Source organism: Rhinichthys klamathensis, unplaced genomic scaffold (assembly GCF_029890125.1).
Source record: "Rhinichthys klamathensis goyatoka isolate OS25496 unplaced genomic scaffold, OSU_Roscu_1.1 h1tg000554l_1, whole genome shotgun sequence".
NCBI classification, from domain to species: Eukaryota; Metazoa; Chordata; class Actinopteri; order Cypriniformes; family Leuciscidae; genus Rhinichthys; species Rhinichthys klamathensis.
In genome coordinates, this window is record NW_026607023.1 from 1,092,104 (window position 1) to 1,113,027 (window position 20,924).

The 20,924-nt window shown below is 42.1% G+C and overlaps 1 protein-coding gene across 1 annotated transcript; it reads left to right on the forward strand.

The window, feature by feature from the left end:
• The first annotated feature begins 16,711 nt into the window (after nt 1-16,711).
• LOC130073622 (serine/threonine-protein kinase pim-2-like) lies at nt 16,712-20,038 on the forward strand. The gene is made up of 7 exons (XM_056239140.1): nt 16,712-16,727; nt 17,180-17,386; nt 17,541-17,635; nt 17,765-17,815; nt 17,980-18,361; nt 18,461-18,640; nt 19,718-20,038. Exons 1-7 carry the CDS (start codon nt 16,712-16,714, stop codon nt 19,768-19,770), a joined length of 984 nt encoding a protein of 327 aa, XP_056095115.1. The 3' UTR covers nt 19,771-20,038.
• The last annotated feature ends 886 nt before the right edge of the window (nt 20,039-20,924 follow it).

Below are 20,924 nucleotides of genomic sequence, written 5' to 3' on the forward strand. Positions count from 1 at the left end.
CCTGTTAAAACTATAGTGAAAGCTATAGCCCTTTTCACTATCTCGGAGTCGTCACAAGATATGGTCATTTGCTCCTCCGGAAAGCAAGGCCAGTTTGATTCAGGTAGTGAAAGGAATTCTGGACCGTTCCACCATCTTTCTGAACCAAGAAAGGAATCGATCGATAGGCCGCGTGATGCCGCATCTGCAGGGTTCAGTGAGCCATTCACATAATGCCACTGAGATTTCTCGGACAGATCACGTATTTTGCAGACCCTATTTGCAACGTATGTTTTGAATCGTGTTGTGTCATTAAAGATGTATTTTAAGACAGATGTGCTATCTGTCCAAAAAACGGATTTTGTGAGTGGAATTTCCATTTCTCTTTTGAGCATCCTATCAACACATGTAGCAAGGACAGCAGCTGCCAACTCAAGCCTGGGAATAGTTACAGGTTTTAATGGAGAAACTCTGGCCTTGCCCAATACAAAGGCAACATGAACATCACCACTGATGTTGGTAAGGCGCAGGTAACTAGCAATACCATACCCTGATTCACTCGCATCACTAAAGTGATGTAGCTGGGCAGTTTTTATTTTGCCGTAACTTGCTGGTTTAAAACATCTGCGAATACTTAGGTGGTTAAGTTTGTCCAAACCCTCAAGCCATTCCTCCCAGTATTTTGTTAAATTGTCTGGAATCTTATCGTCCCAACCACAGCTGACTTTGCAAAGTTCCTGTTGGATTCTTTTTGCAGGAAGAATCAATGGGGCGAGAAATCCAATTGGATCGTAGATGGAATTCACAGTAGAAAGAATAGTCCTCTTGGTAGACTGTTGCTCCTTTAAGTTAACCTTGAAGAAAAAGGAGTCTGTTTCAGTGCTCCACTGAATTCCTAGAGCTCTTTCCACAGGGAGTTTGTCAATATCAAGATCTAAAGCCTTCACATCATTGGCCTTCTCCTCTACTGGAATTGAAGCTAGGACAGAGCGACTATTACTTGTCCACTTTGTCAGTCTAAATCCACCGGTGGCGCAGACCGCTCTCAAGTCTCGAATCAGGGCAATAGCTGCATCCTCATTGGGTAAGGAAGTTAGGCAGTCGTCAACATAGAAGTTCCTTCGAATGGTACTAAGAAGCTCTTTACCAATGCTGCTCTCATTGTCCTCTGCCGTTTTCTTGAGTGCATAGTTTGCACAACTAGGTGAAGAGACGGCACCGAAGAGGTGAACTTACATCCGATACTCTGCCAATGGTTGGCTAATGTCACCGTTAGGCCACCATAAGAACCGCAGAAAGTCAACATCCTCAGGTGTGACCTTAACTTGATGAAACATTCCTTCGATATCCGCCATGACTGCCACGGGTTCTTGACGGAATCGAAGGATAACTCCGAGGAGACTGTTTGAGAGATCAGGTCCCTGAAGAAGCTCTTTATTTAAGGATGTGCCTTGAAATGAAGATCCGCAATCAAATACAACCCTAATTTTCTTTTTCCTCTTGTGGTACACGCTGTGATGGGGTATGTACCATACTCTTCCGAATTTTCCTGACAGCTGATCTAGTGTCAACTTTTCGGCATACCCTTTCTCCAAGAGGTTACCCATAAATTCCTTATAATCAGTCAATAACGTGTCATCCCTTTGGAATCTCTTCATGAGGGTATTAGCTCTCTGTTCAGCTATTGTTCTATTATTAGGTAGGTGAACCTCCTCTTGACGGAATGAAAGTCTAAGTTGATAGTGACCATCTTGTTTAACAACAGAGTCTGCCGCAATTTTGAGGAACATCCTGTCCTCGGCTGAATACTCAGGCTTCTCATCATATACCTTTTCAGGAAAATCATGATTTAGCTGACTCAGGATGAGCTGTTCCACGCTGGAAATTGAAATCCTATTACAGGACACCTTTAGTCGTTCATTTCTGCTTATAGATGGGCTTCTGCCTAATGGTCCATTAATTAGCCATCCTAATTGAGTTAGGACTGCATAGGGTCCATCTTCTTGACTATTAATGACCCTCCATGGCTCTATAAGCTTTGGAGCATTAGCTCCAATCAACAGACCGACTTCCGCTTCAATGGTATTCAAACTGATCTCTTTGAGATATGGCCAGTGCTGAATGTCCTCTTGAGTAGGAATATTTTCTTTACCAACTGGTATTGAAGCTTGAGTAAAAACCTCTGGCAGGGGCAGAAAATTGTTACTGTCGAGGCTACTTACTTCCAACCCATCCAATTTGTATGTATATATTGGTCTTTCTTGTCCCATGGTCCTGAGTAGAACTTCTGTTCTCCTCCCTCTCACATGCAGCTTTTCCGTCAGACTTTCCGTACAGAAAGTTGCGGAACTTCCAGGATCAAGGAAAGCATAAGTCTCTATTATGTTACTCCCATTGCAGGCCTTAATCTTCACTGGCAGAATAGCAAGTTTGTAGTCTAAAGAGCCGACCTCCGCCTGTTCTGCTGACACCATGGCAATTGTAATTAAGTTACTGCAACCTTTATCCTTCTGGGAAGTGTATTGCTCTTTGAGGGGCATACTTTCGACATGGAGAATTGTTGGGTGGCTTTTGTGACAAGTCTTACAATCCAGACGTTTTCTACATGCTTTGCTCATATGCCCCTTTAAAAGACATGCAAAGCATAGTCCTTTTCCCTTTAGAAAATCAATCTTCTCTCCATGAGGCTTTAACACTATCTGACGACATACTTCCAATGCATGATTGCCAGAACAGAACAAGCAAGGGGCCTGTAATGCAACACCTATAGCCTCATGGCTCTTTGTTTCTTTCGTACTGGATATCATTGGTGATATTGAAGTAGCAAAGCTTTTCTTACTCCCGGACTTGAAAGGACGAGACCCTGTCTCGGCCCTAATGCCTTTTGTAGCAGAAATAGGGTCTAGAATATTGCCGAAGAGAGGGTCTTGAAGTATCTTTGCCTGTTTTTCAATAAAGGCAACCACGTTCTGGAATTTGGCTCTACTGTGTGTTCTTTCAAGAATGTCACATGCTGTGTTTCTCCACTTTTCACGTAGTTTATATGGAAGTTTGGATATAATCTGTTTAAGATTGGAAGGCAAATCAAGATCAAACATGTTAGGAAGGTCTTCCGCAGCATTGCAACAGCCTCTCAAGTAAAGTGCATAAGCATTAAGGGCCTTTCCATCATCGGTCCTGATATTACTCCAATTCAGGGCCTTTTCCATATAAGCACTGGTGATTTTCACTTCATCACCAAAATGACATTTGAGGAGCTTCTTAGCTTCAGCATAACCCCTTCTAGTATCCATATGCAAGCAGCTTCGTACAAGTTCCTTGGACTGGCCAGAAGTAAATTGTTCCAGATAGTAAAGTCTATCCCTATTATTGTCTGTATTATCTTCTATGCCATGTTCAAAGGCTTGCATGAAAGGGCGAAAATTTAGTGGATCTCCGTCGAACACTGGAATTTCTCTAGATGGGAGTAAAGTGTGTTTCTGCTGCAAGACCAGTAGTTCAGCAATGTCATTTTGCCTCCGCACCACGTTCGAAAGATTCATATTTGTAAGCCCCATGTCTGTGCAACTAACAGATGGATTTTGAAAGGTTGTAGTAGGATTATCAGATGTTACTGTCGCATCCTCGACATTGGACTTTCGGTGTGCTATTTGGTTGAGTTTTGGAGGTTGAAACATTCTTTGCAACGGAGTTTTCGGGATAGCTCCAAGTTGAACAAATTCAAAAGATGGCGAGGGTCCTGGTAATGTCTGATCCTGTTTCGTTGATGTATTCTTAGAATTCTCGGCGTTGTACTTTTCAAGATACTCATTCATTTCGTCCTTAGGTTCAAAAGATTGCTGGGAAATAACAGATCAAACTTGTAGACTTGGGCTTCCTGTTGTTGCATAGTCTTCAAAGATCTTCAGTTTAGCATCGTTTGCAGCAATGTCACATTCCAGATTTACTGTTTCCATTCTCCTATTCAAAGCAGCCTTTTCCATTTCTAGGGCCTGTTTTTGTTTTAATGCGGCTTTGCGAGCAAGAAGGGCTGCTTTATCAGCAGTTACTTTTATCCTCATTGATGACACCGATGATGATTTACTTGAGCTGTGAGAACTACGAGATTTATGTGACCTCTTGGACACATTCGAAACACTATCACTTGGCTCGATGAGTGTTTGTGGATCCTTTTGAACATTTTTCCACATCTCATATTCACTCATAAAGTTCTCAAATGTAGCCATTTTAGGCTCAAACCAGTCAATGCGCTCATTTTCTCTGATATCATCAGATAGTTGTTCTTGCACAAGCCTATGAGCAGTCTTAAATTCTCCAAGTGACGTAAAAAATGTCTCTGCACTTCTTTTTATTGATTCCACATCACAACCCTCAGCAAGCAATGCCTTTACTTCATTCATCCTACGTGTGCACACACCAAGCCTTCCCCTACGCATAGAACTGAGGGATCCAATGCTTTGTTCAACTCCATCCATTTCATTTTTGGACATTTCATCAGCCATGTTTGACACAAACAAGCACAATCAAGTATCCATCTTTCCATAGAATCAGCAGGCCACAATGTACAGATAAGCATCAGCTTCTTGTACCATGCTTTTATCAAAGCCAAAATTCTCAACCACAGCTCTTAGAAATAAGTTCACCCTTGTTTACTCACGCATTGGATGAATTTCAGAATCCTTTCAAAGCTGTCGATCCGTGTCACTCATGGCTTGATCATTCCAGATGTAGGCCTTGATTGGGCCTACCGCATGCCTGCATGTCCTTCTTGGGAGTTTTTTTGACTTAATGTAATGGCTTCCTTGCCTTCTTAAGCCATTTCCATGAGGGAAAGTATGTTTGACGCTACACCTGTTTTAACAAGACTTGAGCTTTATTGTAACAAAAAGGTGAAAACTTAAAAACAAAACTCTGTGCTCCAAAACAAGCAGTTTGATGTAATGTAGGTCAAAAAACTGTCTCCCTTCCCCTCCCCTTGCCACATCACTTCCTGCTTAAGATGGCTACCTTCAGGAAGTCCCCAAAAGGGGTGCAATTCTTTCCCTTTACCCCCGGGGGGAGTTCAGACAGTAGTTACATATAGCCATAACATTAAGTAACATTATTAATAGCCTTATGGCTCCTACAACGCCCCTTCACTTTCTTCCATTGGTGAAAAGTGAAGCCGCCAAAGTCCTAATATGGCGCTGACATTTGGGACCTGCTTCTGTGCAGTAGTGAGCGGGAAGTGGAGCCCACCCTCACTCTCGCAGAAACAGTTAGTACAAAGTTTACTGTGTGAAATAATAAACAGTTATGAAATTAGAGTTAAAATTAAAGTTGAAGCTCCAATCTCCTCCCGAAAATCTCCCAAAAAAGTCTGTTGGTGCCTCGGTGACTGTTGTAGCAAACTAGCTCTATTAAATATTAATTAACAATCATAACTTGTTATAATTGATTATGAATATTTGGATCAGTTAATCGGGTTAACTTGATGTAGCTACATAAACATTACAACCAATTACTCGGTTCATCCCGTGAACACTCAATATTGGTTATTAATTATTTTATAGAAATTTACATTTCCGGGGCATGGGAAATGTCTTTCTTACTAAGTACTACTAAGAGCAAGTAGTCAAGATCTATGATTAGTGACTCCAGATATGAGCTTGAGACACGGACAACTTTACGTGTGATATAAAATAGACTTTATTAACTTAACTAGACTAAACATTTAAACTACTCTAACATACACATACATACCTGTACATGCATACAGTTCACCAAGGGAAAGCTGAAGCAGAATACAGGAAAGCAAAAGTTATAGCATTGTTTGATGTTCAGCAGATCAACAGCCTGAGCAAACCATCAGTTTAGTTCTAACACGCCCTTCTTTAAAAGGGGTAAGGATACTTAATGTATCAAATAATGAGACTAAGTTTGATACTTGCATGTCTCGTCCAATTGCATTAAACTGTCCTGATGCAATTTGTTGAGGCTCCAGTTGATCTTTGCTGATGTGGTCTTGATGAGAGAGAACCAGTGGTAGTCAGAGGATCTTTGGTGAATGGAAAGACAAGGCCGCAGCCTGGCGCAAGCTTGGGAGTCCTTGAGGGACTTCTAGTTCAGCATCATCTTCACGTTACTTCTCAAGAAGGACCGAGAGAGTAAGAGATCCAGAGGCTAAGAGCGCAAGAGGCTAAGTGGACAAGAGACAAGAGCAAAAGGAGCAAGAGGGAGCTGATCTTGATGATCAGTGATTTTAAAGCGTGAAGACGTCACACCCTCTGGAGGTGCGTGAGCCTATGCGAAGCTGCCCCTTTGGAGGGAGTTTTACGACTCATTGTCTTCTAGCAGGGCATTTGAATGTTTAATTTCTCAAACCAAAATAGTTTAGAAGAGAGAATGAATACATAGGCCAAACCACATAAAAGGAAAATTATGATTGAAAATAAGATATTAATACATTTATCACATGGTTATATATATAGAATATATAGGATTAAAAGGGTTCATTTATTCTTCTCAGCAAGAATTAAGAGAGTGTCACAATTCCCTGCACATTCTTTTGGGTCATAAAACTTCAGTCTTACTGTGTACTGTAACAGGACACCGAGTTCTGCCAGTGTGTAGGCTTCATTTGTGGGGGAAGTTTCATATAACTTTGTTGGAAGAGTGATTTTGTTGGATTCTTCATTAAATATAATGATTAATTTGTGTGTGTCTGATTGGTCCAGATGCTAAACTATTTCGTTGAGAGAAGCTGTCAATCATGACGTCACATCAGGCCTCCTGGAGACACTGATGTTTTCTTCAAGGTCAGACCAATCTATGAGTCCATAAGGAAACGCTGTCTGCAGCTACAACTGGAGGAAGATCTCTGTATTGATGAGCAGATTGTGCCTTTCAGAGGGAAACTCTCTGTGCTCCAGTATATCAAAGGGAAACCTACACCATGGGGAGTGAAGATGTATTTCCTCTGTGGCAAAAGTGGGCTTGCTTGTGATTTCCTCATCTATCAAGGTGCCACAACAAAGCTTTCTGAGCAAAGTAAAAAGCTTCTAGGGCTTGGAGCTTCTGTTGTCTTCCACCTGTGCCAGAGAATCCAGGCTCCCAACCACAAGCTCTTTTTTGACAACTATTTCACCACCTACAATGTCCTTGAAGTTCCTGCAGAAAAGAAAATCCATGCTGCTGGAACAGCAAGGCTTTGCCGCTTTGCAAATCCGCCACTGAAGAAAGACAAGGAAATGTCTAAGAAAACACGGGGAAACCATGATGAAGTTAGAAGTAGGGATGAAAAAGTTGTTCTAGTGAAGTGGTTTGATAACCGCTCTGTTGTACTGGCCTCCAACTTTGTTGGTGTTGGAGATGAAGATGAAGTTGAGAGGTGGGATAAGAAAGAGAGGAAGTTTGAGAAGGTCAAGCGTCCAGAGGTCGTGAAGAAATACAACAGGGGCATGGGAGGGGTGGACAAGCTTGATCAGCTAATCAGCCTTTACAGGATTGATATCAAGTCCCGCAAATGGCCACTGCGCATGATTACTCATGGTTTTGATGTTGCTCTAGTGAATCGCTGGCTTGAGTATCGCAGGGACATTGAATACAAAGGAACTCAGCCACAGAAATTCATGGATCTCCTTGAATTCAAAATGAATGTGGCCAAAGTGCTTGTGCGTTCTGGGAAGCCACAGGGTTAAAAAAAAAAAAAAACGAGAAAAGCCAAGCAATTCTAACGAAGCCAGTACCTCTCAATCTCCACATGATGAAGCTGGACAAAAGAGAGGGGCAAGGGAATGGCGGCCAGTTCTTGAAGTCCAAAAAGATATGGTTGACCACCTGCCAAATTATGATGCAAAAAAAGAAGCAACAAGATGCAAATTGGAAGGTTGTTCTGGGAAAACACACATGTTCTGTGATAAGTGCAAGGTGCACTACTGCTTTGTGTCACAGAGAAATTGTTTCAAAGATGCACACAGGAAATTACTCTAACATGACTTGATTCCTAAGTTTATTTAGTTTGTTACAATAAATGTGAAATCTGTCAAACAAAAACTCAAAATTAAAGTTGAAATGTTAAATTAAAGTTAAAAAAGGTAATATGTTATCAACAATTGTTGTTTATAATTTTATTTCATGTTGGTAACTTTTTTTCAAGTACTCCTGTTTTGACCTGACGTCCATTGAAATGGACAAAAAAATGTGCAATTAAAGAGTATTGAAATTTGTAATATTTGTATTTGGTCTCATTTATAGACGCCTCAAGTAAATGTACTTTCAGTATTTTTCGGAAACTGGTAACATAATTCAGGTCTGAAGGGGTTAACAAACTGTAGAAACACCTGTACGAAAAGGGGCTGAATCCGAAATCGCCCCTTAAACCCTCATTCACTATTCCCTACGTTAGTCCACTAATACTGTTCACTTGAAGGAGTGTCAGTGAAGGAAAACGAGTGAGGGAATTCGGACAGCCGTTGAGCGTAACTTACATCGGCTGTACACTCGTTATTGCGGTGCAATGTAGGATTGAATAAGTGCACTCAATAACGTCCACTATGGTTTCGGACACCACTACAAATGGCTGTCCCTTCAAATAAAAGTCTCTGTCAGACTATCACGAATACCGTAAAACAGTCGTATTGCTAGATAATGATTTCAGACTAGACCTAACTTTACTAAGTTTATCACCGTAGTAACGTTAGTACATCTATAAACGGGTTTGCTAATATAATGTTTGAATTACTTTATGCTAGCGAGCTAACTGGGATAGCTAGGATTCATTTCCAACCGATTTCACTTTCCGGAGATGATTAAAACGGACTAAAGGGAACTTCGATTTTTAAAAATATAAAATTCAGTTTTAGAATATATTCAACGTCTCAGTAATTACACAATACTTAATGTTATAAGACGATATGACTTACTTTTCGTAATCCGGCTGCAGAAGCTTGTGTTGACTGTCACTGGACCGTTCATTGCTGAATGTGGAAACCATTTAACCCAACAGCCGGGTTATTTACATTTTGTTAATTGTAATTGCTTACATTGTTTTACTATTAGAGTAAAATAATGATAATAATAATTTTTAAAAAAGTGTCAATTGATAAAAAAAAAAAACTAGATCAATCACACATTTTTTCGGATTAATCGCGAATAAATAGCAATTAAAAACACTTACGTTTTTAATATATATTTTGTAATGTTGTAGAAACAAAATAAAGACAGGATATTTTAAATTCTTGTTTAATGGCATCTTTTTATGAATAAAGGCCATTACTGATACTCCTACTGATGTCTTGATGAAAATGATTCCCCATTTTAAACACTAATTATAGGCCTTCGACATCAGAGTCAAGGCAGGACTTAGAGCGGTGGAGGCCCCTGGGCTTCAGTCATTTTCGGGCCTTACTTTCTACATATGACTTTAAATAGAACAACATGATACACACATGAGCTTTGTAGCTACACGATTCTGGATAAATTGAGAATATAAAAAAGAGATCACGATTCTCTACAAACAACTAAACAAAATTACAATTTATTAGAGGTTCTGACAAAATGTCAATTGCTGCAGTCTATTTAAAAGGTTTAATTAAATAAAAAAAACAAAAAAACTTGGTCTGAATTAATTAATCAGTGACTCACTCAAATACTTCACTTGTTTTATTACTGGATAAATCAGCATTTTTGAACAAATCTCCTGAATGAATGATTCAATGACAAATATTTTAACAGTCACTTGTCGCCATCTGGTGGCGTAACAATGTCAGCGATCCAATCGTTTTTACAATGTGTTAATGTAAAAAAAAAAAGAATCATTTATTCATTTGAACACTGATTGAAGGTTGAAAACTTTTTACCAATAAATAAATAATGATTAAAAAATAATTTCATTCAACTGTAGGGGTAATATTAGATAGCAATTATAATGCAATATAATACAGGACGTGCTCTCAGTTGCAAGATATCAAAATAACACATTAAACAGTGCAAGATAAAGAATGTGTGTGTAGTACGTAAGTGAGTAGATGGGTGTTTTAGTGACCTTTGAAAAACATCAAGACTATGCACACAAATTAACAATTTACAGAAAATAAAAAAAAATACTACACTATCACAGCTTAAACAAGCATGACATCATCCAACAGCAGAATCCAGAGGCTGATAATTTAAGAGTTTATAATAAGATGATGTCCGATATATTCTCCCTTGTGCCTTTTTGCGCGCATTTTCCAAGGAATTTAATAATAAAACTGTTCAGAAAGAATAAATCTCATATGTATTAAAGAAAACGCCCAATTTGAATTTGTAACTATTCAATAAATGTGTTTGTTGCATATAAAAAGGACGCTGGACAAGAGGTTAATGCACACAACTCACTTTACTTTTAGAAAAACAGGAACTCCCATTTCAGACCAAAACAGCTGCATACTCAACACATGCATCAAGGCGTTACCAAACGAACACAGATTAATTTATCCTGAACGGACATAACATTTTCCCCTCTCTGGGGGGTTCAAATATGAAAGGTAGAAACATAGTCCTTCAGGTAATCAGGGCGTGCCCTCGCGCGCACTGGCCGTGGAGGACACACAGCTGAAGATGAGGCGAACAGTGGTGTGGAGGCTGAAAACAGGGGAAGCGGCGATGGTGATGGGGGTACTGGGTGTGACAACGAGGGAGTATCTTCAGGCTGTGCGGCTGATTGAGGTAAGAAGTCCTCCTGCTCTGCTCTGGGTGGCATTATGTCCCCGCTGTTCTGAGTTGAGGTTGCAGGAGGTGCTGGCACCTTCTGAAGGCAGCTGGCGTGCCAGCGGGTGCCATCACCTAGGAGGTATGTGGCTGGTCCCAGTCGGCGGAACACTTGCTGTGGATTGGACCAAAATGATGCCATCTTGTTCTCCCTGTGCGGTCGGCGAGCTCTCACCCAGTCTGCCACAGTGATATCTGGTATCCTAACCCTCTTTTTCCTGTCAAACCACTGTTTCATCCGCTTCTGACGGCGGGTGACTGAGGCTTTGACTGGTGTGAGTGTGTTTTGGACTGCAGTGGGGCGGAGCCTGTCCAGTGGTAGGTGTAACTCCCTACCCAGCATGAGTGAGGCTGGGGAAACCTCTGTGGTTGAATGCTGGGTAGCACGGTAGTGTAGCAGTGTTAGACGTATGGCTTGTTTAAAGGAACAGCCCTGAGCCTGATGTGCTCTGATGCCATTTTTTAGTGATTGATGGAAGCGCTCCACCCCGCCGTTTGCCTGTGGGTGATCCAGGGCTGTGCGGATATGTCGAATGCCCCTGTTCTCCAGGTATGAAGTAAACTCCAAAGATACAAACTGTGGACCATTGTCGGTGGTAATGGTCTGTGGAAGGCCCCAGCGGGAAAAAAGGGACTCCAGAAAGTCCACAATGACCTGGGAAGTGACAGAGCCGGTAGTGGTCAGCTCAGGCCATTTGGAGTGTAAGTCATACACTACGACCAAGAACCGCTGATAGTGGGGGGCACCGTGGATCTCGCCGCATATGTCTAATTGCAGATGCTCCCATGGCTTTGAGGGCCAGGCCAGAGGTTGCAGGGGGGGTGGGGGTCGGCGGCCGGTTTTTCCACTCACGAGGCATGCTGGGCATTCTTTAACGAGAGCCTCAATGTCTTTGTCTATGCCTGGCCACCACACCAGGTCGCGGCATCTCTGTTTAAGCTTTACTATGCCCAGGTGGCCCTCGTGTGCCATGGCCAGCACGCGGGCGCGAAGAGCCCGTGGAATCACAGTGCAAAACCCACGTGCCACACATGTCTCATTCCAACAAGAGAGCTCCTGCTTGACCCGAGAAAAGGCCAACAGCTCCTCTGGTAGTTCTCTTGGCCATCCCTGACGAATGTAGGTGCAGAGCTGGGAGATGACTGGATCCTGTTTTGAGGCTGCCTTCAGTTCCTCTAGAGTGACCGTGGACTCGAGCGGAGTGTGTAGCATGTGAATAATCTCACTTTCGATGTGGTTGACGCTGGTGGGTGGGGCCTGGGTAGGAACTGACCGAGAGAGAAGGTCTGCAACGACATTATCCCGGCCCGGGGTAAACTGAAGAGTGTAGTTGTATTGGCGGAGGCGGTCATACCAACGATTCAGTCTCAGCGGCTTGTGACCGGTGCCTGTAGAGGAGAGCAGAGCTGTCAATGCCTGGTGGTCTGTTCTCAGCGTAAACTGGCGGCCATAAAGGTAGAGGTGCCATCTCTCGCAAGCCCACATGCAAGCGAGTGCCTCCCGCTCCCCAACTGAGTATCTTTGTTCGGTTTGGTTCAGAGCACGGGAGGCAAATGCCACAGGCCTCTCCACGCCATTCTGTACTTGTGATAGTACGGCACCTATCGCCATGGCCGAGGCGTCACAGGTGACCAGGGTGTGACTAGATATGTCAAAATGCGCCAACACTGGAGGTGAGGTAAGTTGAGCTTTTAGAGTTTGCACTGCCTTGGTGCATTCTAGAGACCAGACCCACGGCTCATCTCTCCGAAGCAGCTGCCGCAGTGGGGCTGTTATGGCTGAATACTGGGGCATGAACTTCATGTAGTAGCCCGTCATGCCCAGAAATGAAGCGAGCTGGGAAGCCGAGGTTGGTTCGGGAACGGAGAGGATGGCCTCCACATTAGACTGAAGGGGAGAGATGCCCTCAGTGGAAAGTCGGAAGCCTACATATTCAATGGCCGGCACCGCAAAAACACATTTGCTGCCATTGAGGGTTAAACTGTGCTTGGCTAGGGCTTCGAACACACTTTGCAGCCGACTGTCATGGATAGGAGTAGTAGCACCATGTACCACCACATCATCAAGGTAAATAACCACACCTGGTATACCAGCCAGCACTGAGGTCATGACCTTTTGAAAGCAGGAGGGGGCGGAGCTAAGGCCAAATGGCATCCTCGTGTAGCGGAAAACACCGAGGTGTGTAACGAAGGCCGTAAGGTTTCTGCTTTCAGGGTGGAGGGGCACCTGGAGATAGCCCTCTCTAAGATCCAGTTTTGAAAAGACAGTGGAGCCGTGAAATTGTGCCGTGAGCTCCTCAGACGTGGGCAACGGGTATCTGTCTGGGATGACTGCTTTGTTTACTGCACGGAGGTCCACACATATGCGCAGAGCCCCTGTTTTCTTTCTAACCACAACCAAATTCGAAATCCATTGTGAAGCATCAACCGGCTCAATGATACCGGCATCCAGCAGCCGCTGCAGCTCAACGGACACTCCATCCCTCAGGGCCAGTGGAATACGGCGCAGTGGCTGGACGACTGGAGTCACAGAGGAGTCAATGAGGGGTTGATGCGCGAAGGCAGACAGACAGCCCATCCCTTCAAACAGTGATGACCACTTCTGATGCGGTCCGGCAGCGACAGTCATGATGGCAGCCCCCCCTGTGTCAATGAGTGAAAATCCCAATGCCATGAACAGATCCAGCCCCATTAAATTCGCCCCTCGTCGGGCCACATTGAAAACAAAGGAGGGCAAGACCCTAGTGCCATAGCTAACAGTCACTGTGATGGACCCCAACAGGTCAATTTGTGAGTCCCCATACCCGTGTAGGACAGCAGTGGGCGTAGACAGTGGACAGAAATGGAAGAACTTATGGTATGTACTGGCATTCAGGAGGGAGACACTTGCGCCTGTGTCTAACAGCAGGGGAATACACACTGTGTTAATATTCACTGTACATGACTTGAACTGCATGGGCCCCGATGTTACATGGCGAATTATTGTGGGTGAACCACGGGGAGTGTGTCCATCCGACCTGGAGGGGGCAGAGCGGCACATTTTTGCAAAGTGATTTTTTCTTCCACAGTTACGACATGTTTGGTTATTAGCTGGACAGTTCTGGGCTCTGGTGGCATGTGTGTTTGATCCACAGTTACCACAGGAAAACTGCCTTTGACGCTGACGCAGCCCTTGTTGTCTTGTGAGATGCATGACTGAGTCTGGGGCTGTGTCTGGTACATCCAAGCCAGCGCTAGATGGCTGCTGCTGCTGCTGCTGTTGCTGCTCATGTGACTGTGCACTTATGCATACTGCTTGGCTTAATGATGATTCTGTCCGTGTTAATTTAGCTGCACATTCAGCTGCACTTTCAATTTGGAATGCAATGGCAACAGCCCTAGCTAGTGTCAAATCATCTGATTCGAGTAGTAACGTCTCCCTGATTTTAGACTGTGTAGTGTGCTCAATCAGCTGATCTCGTATCATCTCGTCCGTCAACGCGCCAAATTTGCAATGGCTGGCTAAACCTTTCAAGTTGGAGACGTACTGATGGACAGACTCACCCGGGAGTTGATGTCGTTGTCTAAACAGAAACCGTCTCAATAAAGCACTCTGTGGGGCAGCAAACTGATCTTTTAAAAGTTTAACTGTCTCTGCATAGTCTGTATCTGCCCCGTTGCCGGTTAACGTCTCCAGTACGCGTTGTCCCTCGACTCCTAAACAGTGCCTCAGCAAAGCTGTTTTCCGAACTGCACTCACGTCGGCTAGTCCCGTAGCTTGAAGGTACGTTTCAAAAGACTGATGCCAGCGATTCCACGGTATTGTGGGCTCACCGGGAAGCGCGAGGAAAGGAGGTGGAGGAGGAAGTGAAAATTCAGCCATCCTCGTCGCCAAATGTTGCATATAAAAAGGACGCTGGACAAGAGGTTAATGCACACAACTCACTTTACTTTTAGAAAAACAGGAACTCCCATTTCAGACCAAAACAGCTGCATACTCAACACATGCATCAAGGCGTTACCAAACGAACACAGATTAATTTATCCTGAACGGACATAACAGTGTTCAGATTCGATGTGTGCTCCTGTGCGCGTGCATGCGTATATGAGTGATTCGAATTTTAGTTGCTATAGCGACGCGTGTTATGAATTCTAAATGCATATTTACACTTGAACCGATCGCTGTCTGTTGGTTGAGAGAGACGAGGCGAATTCACAGACTTTGCAGAATATCTTCTGAGCGAATCTTGTGACTTTGAAGCTGATTTCTGAGAGGAGACTTTTATTCTAGAAGGACAGCGGAGAATATATCCTCTATATATTGTTTAAAGTTATATAATTTCTGAGAATACTTTTATTTTATACTTTTCTTATTGTAGAAGGAGTTGTATTACATTTTTTTATTTTAGGAGATTAGTATTTTATTGTATTGTATTTTGTGCTGTATTTTGTGTTGTGTTTATTGCAGTTTGGAGGGGGATGTCGATGGCTCACATGATGGGTGAAAGAGGAGGTGAGTGCTTTAGTTTTTCATTTATGGTTTATGGTGTGATTTTGTACAATGACTGACTACATTGAGGGATCAAACGGGTTCTTCACATTAATCTAATCACATGTATTTGATTCCTTGCATGTGAAATTTGAGTAACCGAAGTAACAATTTGTAATTGACCACTGACATTGATTATTATTATTAAACATTACTAACTACAGTATGTGATGTGTGAAATATTCCAGCCTCAGGCCGCTCCAGATCCAGGAGAGCTGCTTTCTCTCAGACGGCTGGTCAGGAGGTTTGGAGACCCGGTTCTGATGACCGTGATCAGGATTCGCTGCCAGACCCGACCCAGACACAGAGCCAGGATCTTCCTGGATATTTAACACCTCTGTCTTCTGAGTCTGTTTCTGTGTCCACAGGTCAGGCTGACAGGAGGAGGACGAGGAAGAGCGGCAGCCAGAAGAGCCCGGATGATGGACGTCCGTTCACTTCATCTAAACACTCTCGCAGAGGTCAGAATAGGCTTTAATAAAGAAGTTATGGCTCAGTTTCTAGTTCTATTTTCAATGGCTGATTTGTCATTGAAATAAGTTGAACCAACTAAAGTAACAATTTGGTGTGACCACTGACATTGATTATTCATATTATATAGCCTATATATAAAAAAGAAACAGTTTTTGATGTGTGAAATTTTCCAGCCTCAGGCCGCTCCAGATCCTGGAGAACTGCTTCCACTGATTGTTCTCCGGGCATCATGTCATCATCAGCTTTGTCCCTCTCTGAGGTCAATGTGGAGCGCTGGTTCTGTAGAGAGTCGTTGAGTCTGAGCAGCAGAGGCTCGTACAGCGTGGAATGGAGGAGGAGTGGCGATGGATCGGAGAGCCCAAACCAACAGGACAGTTGCAGCGACTGCTGTTTGTCCAGGTCCCACAGCCTGGAAGGGTTGCTGTGCCCTCCGCTGCCCGGGCAAGTTCCTGTCGAGCCAACAGAGACTTCAAATGGCCGAACTGCTCAGGGTGCCATGGAGGCTTCTCCTGTGAACAAGAGCTCAACAGGTGAGGCTGAAATAAGGCTGGGCAGAGTCAAGTCTACAGAGACATTTGGCTTTTTCATGCAAATATTTCAGTTTTTAACATGTTAATGTCCGGTCACATTTACTGTTGCTCAGCAAAATTGATCTGAATTAAAAAAAAAGAATTATTAATATTTTAATTGGACATTCGTCTAACATTTTCAGAACATTCAAAAGTAATTTTCCCATAATGCAAATTATAAAATAGAGTTCCTTTAACCAAGAAAAAAATGTTTTTAACCAGTTGAAAAAACATTTTTTGAAATAACATTTTCACAATTTAATGGAAATGTTAGCAAAACGTTCTCAATAAGCGATGAACTCGATGGTACTCGCTCTGTCTGACACACACCAGAAACACGCGCACAGAAAGCCGCTTCTCAGCAAACGATCCAGAATAGAATTATATTTCTATTGCTCTTGAATTGTCAAATACACGCAACATTGTCAAAATGGCTGTCGTGCCGAGTATTACAGAGTCGGTTATTATATAAATAAGACACTGCTATGCATTTAATAAAAGTCAATATATAATCTAATGTAAATATATTTTAAGATATGGCCCATATGATCTTTGCCATTACCAGAACTGATCCACATGTGCCAGAGTTGAGCAAATGAAGCCTGGAAATGGATGTTTTGTTTTCAATAAAAGATCAGATAAAAAAAAAAAAAAACTATATCGTGATAATTGTGAAATAAAATGACTATTAATATCGTGAAATAAGATTTTGGGAAATGTATGCAGGCATTAAGCAGAAGTCAGGCGGGTAGCGTGGGAATATTTCATTACTTTGGATCTGTTACATTACAGATAAGAATTTAACAGTGATATGTAAATGATGTCATTATTGCTTAATTTGACGTCAGAGATCATGTTTCTAATAGTTGTGTTTTCAATTGTTTTTTCTTGATTTCAGACAAAGCTACAGAATCTAGGAAGAACGGAACGGGTTGTTTCCTCTACAGGCTCTGGAAGGCTGTGAAGTGTGTTTTCTGCTGCTGTTGCCACTGTAGTGCTGTGAATGTTGTGGAGCCTTTTGTTCCTCCAGCAGATCTGGAGCCAGAGCCTGATCCTGATCCATCATCTCCTGCTCCTGATCACTCCGGCGTCAAGACAAATAATGGTACATCGCCACTCATTATTCTCCAGCATTATTCTAAACAGTATTATCTTGTTTTCCACTAAAAATAAGGCTTGTTTTCAGAGAACATTAAGATTATTTCCCCCATTATAATATTATTATCTAGCAAATTAATATTTTTCTGTTTGTTTTTCAGAGTCCTTTGAGTCTCTCTATAGCGTTATAAAGATGATTGGATCTGGAGGATTTGGCAGGGTGTACCAGGGAACACGCAAATTTGATGGCAAAAAGGTCAATCTTACCGAATTGTACAAACATTTTGCTCTTGCATGCATCAAAACATATTTAAAACAATTCACAGATGGTTTAATACTTAGTGCTTGAAAACTGTTATTGAAACTGGGTTGTTTTTTTTTGCAGGTTGCCATCAAGCGGATTCGCAAGATTGACAACAATCGTTATCTTAATATTGTAAGTTGGCCAAAAGCTGAATATATATATTTGAGTTGTTTAAGTGCAGATTACTATTGGACAAGATTACTTATCTAAAAAGATCAAAGAAAAGTACATTTAAAAATGATGCGTTTTCTTCAGATTTTTACCCTGCTAACCTTCCGTCTGCTACTTTTCTCTAGCCTGGGCATCCCGAACCTCTCGTTACAGAAGTGGCGCTGCTGATGATGATGAGGCGAGAACCCATAAGCCCCTTCGTCATACAACTATACGAGTGGTTTGAACATCCTAAAGAATTCACTCTGGTTATGGAGTATCCTGAACCCTACGATATCTTGCTGGACTTCATCACTCGTAATCATCAAATGCATGAACCAACAGCACGGTTCATCATGCGACAGGCTGTGCTGGCAGTGCAACACTGCATCCATCATGGGGTTTTCCACAATGACATCCATGCGCAGAATTTCCTGTTGAAGAGAGACCCGGTACAGCTCAAGCTGATAGACTTTGGCTGCGGTCAGCTGTTTAGTAGAGATGGCTACGAGAGCAACATTTACATTGGTGAGCATTCTGGGAGTGTGGAAACCTGAATGTAGTGACTTACTAATTATTTGATGTTTACAAAAAAAGCTCAACAAAGTGCAAATGTGTTGCTTACAGGAGCACCGGATTACTGCCCACCTGAAGTCTTGACAGAACCTCGATTCCACGCCGTCCCAGCAAATGTCTGGTCTCTAGGAGTGTTGTTGTACAAGATGATGAACGGATGTTCTCCTTTTCGCAATAGAAGAAAAATCACACAAGCCAAAGTTACATTTCTGAACCCCACCTTATCCAAAAGTGAGTGAATAATATTGATACATTGATAAACACACACATAAAGCAAAGGCGTTGTACAGAAACAGTTAAAGGTGAAGTATGTAAGATTTTTTATATACAGCTCAATGTATAGTAGAGTTTGGGGCGTCGCTACTGTAGCAGGCGGAGCCATGGGAAAAGAAATGCAGCTTTAGTTACAGAAGTGAAAGCCAAAATTCACTGCATTTATACCTTCAAAGATTAAACAGGTCATGAACACGTCAAAGTGAACAGAGCATTGTGATGCTACGCGCTACAAAGCACGCTTCAATACCATACAGCATCATCATGCACTCGTTCAGAAAGACACATTTTCATAAAGACAAATGCAACACAGCTAAAAGTATTCCTAATATGTTGGACCTGAAACATGAACCAGTAAGAGCTGCGTTTGTGATGTTTAAGTCGGGGAAGACTTTGGGGCCTTTGCAAGGTTTTTTGAAAATATGCTTTATTTTGTCATTTATTCCTCTCGCTGCCACTAGTGTCGCAGAAACGACATACTTCACTTTTAAAGTAAAGATAAGTCACATTTTGCAGTATATTAATCATGTTTTAGATGCTGTTTTCATAGATGCCAGGTCACATGGTCATGACTAACCAGCTCTCTCCTTATTCAAATTTGTACAGAATGCAGGGATCTGATTAGCCAGTGTCTAGCCCGGGATCCAACTAAACGCCCGACGTTAGAGCAGATGTTACAACATAAATGGATTAGTAATGATCTACAGTAGATTGGAGAAGTTCAGGAGATTCACTCGATCAGTTTCAGGTGTGAGGAAGTGTAACAGAGAGTAGGATTATTACCTTTTGTCTTCAATTCTGGATTATTTGTAGTGAGATTTTCAAATTTGTGTTCATTGTAATGTTCTTGCTATAGTCAAGTCACCTTCATTTATATAGCGCTTTATACAATACAGATTGTTTCAAAGCGGCTTCACGGTAATAAACAGGAGAATAACAGAATCAGTGATGCAAACAGAATTAAATTCTGTTCTAAATCAGCTCTAAAAAATCATTCATGAGTTGACTTATTCATATAATCTTTGTATTGGATAGGAAATGACATACTTGCTGAGAGCTCTGAGCTCGAGACTCGACCCGAAGCCTGAAGTCCAACTCCATCCTGACAGGAACTCAGAGTCTGTCCACGTCTGAGCAAGAACACGAGAGACTGCAAGACTGGAACGAAGTCATCAAGTCATCACACACACATTTGCTTTGTTTTAAAGGTCAAGACAAGTCATCTTCTACAAACATTTGTGAAAGAATGTGTCGCTCTCAGGAGCTCAGTGAATTCAAGTGTGGTACCGTGATAGGTTGCCAACTATTCATGAAATTTCCTCACTATTAAATATTCCACGGTCAACTGTTAGTGGTATTATAACAAAGTGGAAGCAATTGGGAACAACAGCAACTCAGCCTCGAAGTGGTAGGCCACGTAAAATCACAGAGCGTGGTCAGTGCATGCTGAGGCGCACAGAAGTCGACAACTTTCTGCAGTCAATAGCTACAGACCTCCAAACTGAAGAAAAAGATTAATATTTTAACGCCATTTTGTATTGTTTAATTTGTTTTGTTTTTTATTGTATTTTGTTCAATGCGTTTATATTTTGTACGCTGCATGGTTTCTTTTTATGCTTTTAAATGCTCAATGTTTTATTGTACAGCACAGTGTGCAGCTCTGTTGCTTTTAAATGTGCTATAGAAATACATTTTGACTTGACTTTAATTTGTGTCATTGATTCATTTTAGATGCTCATGAACAGAGAGAGTTGAAAGGCACTGTAAAATGCCAAAAAGTAAATGCAGACCCAGTACTTTTAAAGCCCATTCACACCAAGAACAATAACTATAATTGTAACTCTATTAGCGTCCACACCAATGACCGATAACACTGTTCACTCTAAGGATTTACTGCAGTTTTGTCGTCTGCCACTTTAAATGCTGGAGCTCTGTCAAGTGGAATGGATTCTGATTGGCTGTCAATGTTTTTATTGTTCATTAGCAGGAAACAAATCTGAAAGTTATTCCAAGATATTGTTTCTCTGTGCATTATAGTTGTGGTGGGGACTCTGCTCTTCTTTTTAGATTTAGAATGATTTTTTAAAAAAGAAATCTTTATCATTATAGTTATCATGCTAGGTGTGAACGGGCCTTTAGCACGGTAAAAAGAAAGGTATTCAGGATTGCAATTTGTCAGAATACCGATATGAGAAACAGAGAGTTCCTCCTCACTACACGTGTCACAAGTTCAAAAGAGACT

What these genes read in the sequence shown, in the direction of transcription:
- LOC130073622 (XM_056239140.1), top strand. An exon ending in CGGCGTCAAGACAAATAATG is followed by an intron (nt 17,387 to 17,540) that starts GTACATCGCCAC and finishes TTTGTTTTTCAG; the next exon opens with AGTCCTTTGAGTCTCTCTAT. An exon ending in GAACCCCACCTTATCCAAAA is followed by an intron (nt 18,641 to 19,717) that starts GTGAGTGAATAA and finishes TGTATTGGATAG; the next exon opens with GAAATGACATACTTGCTGAG.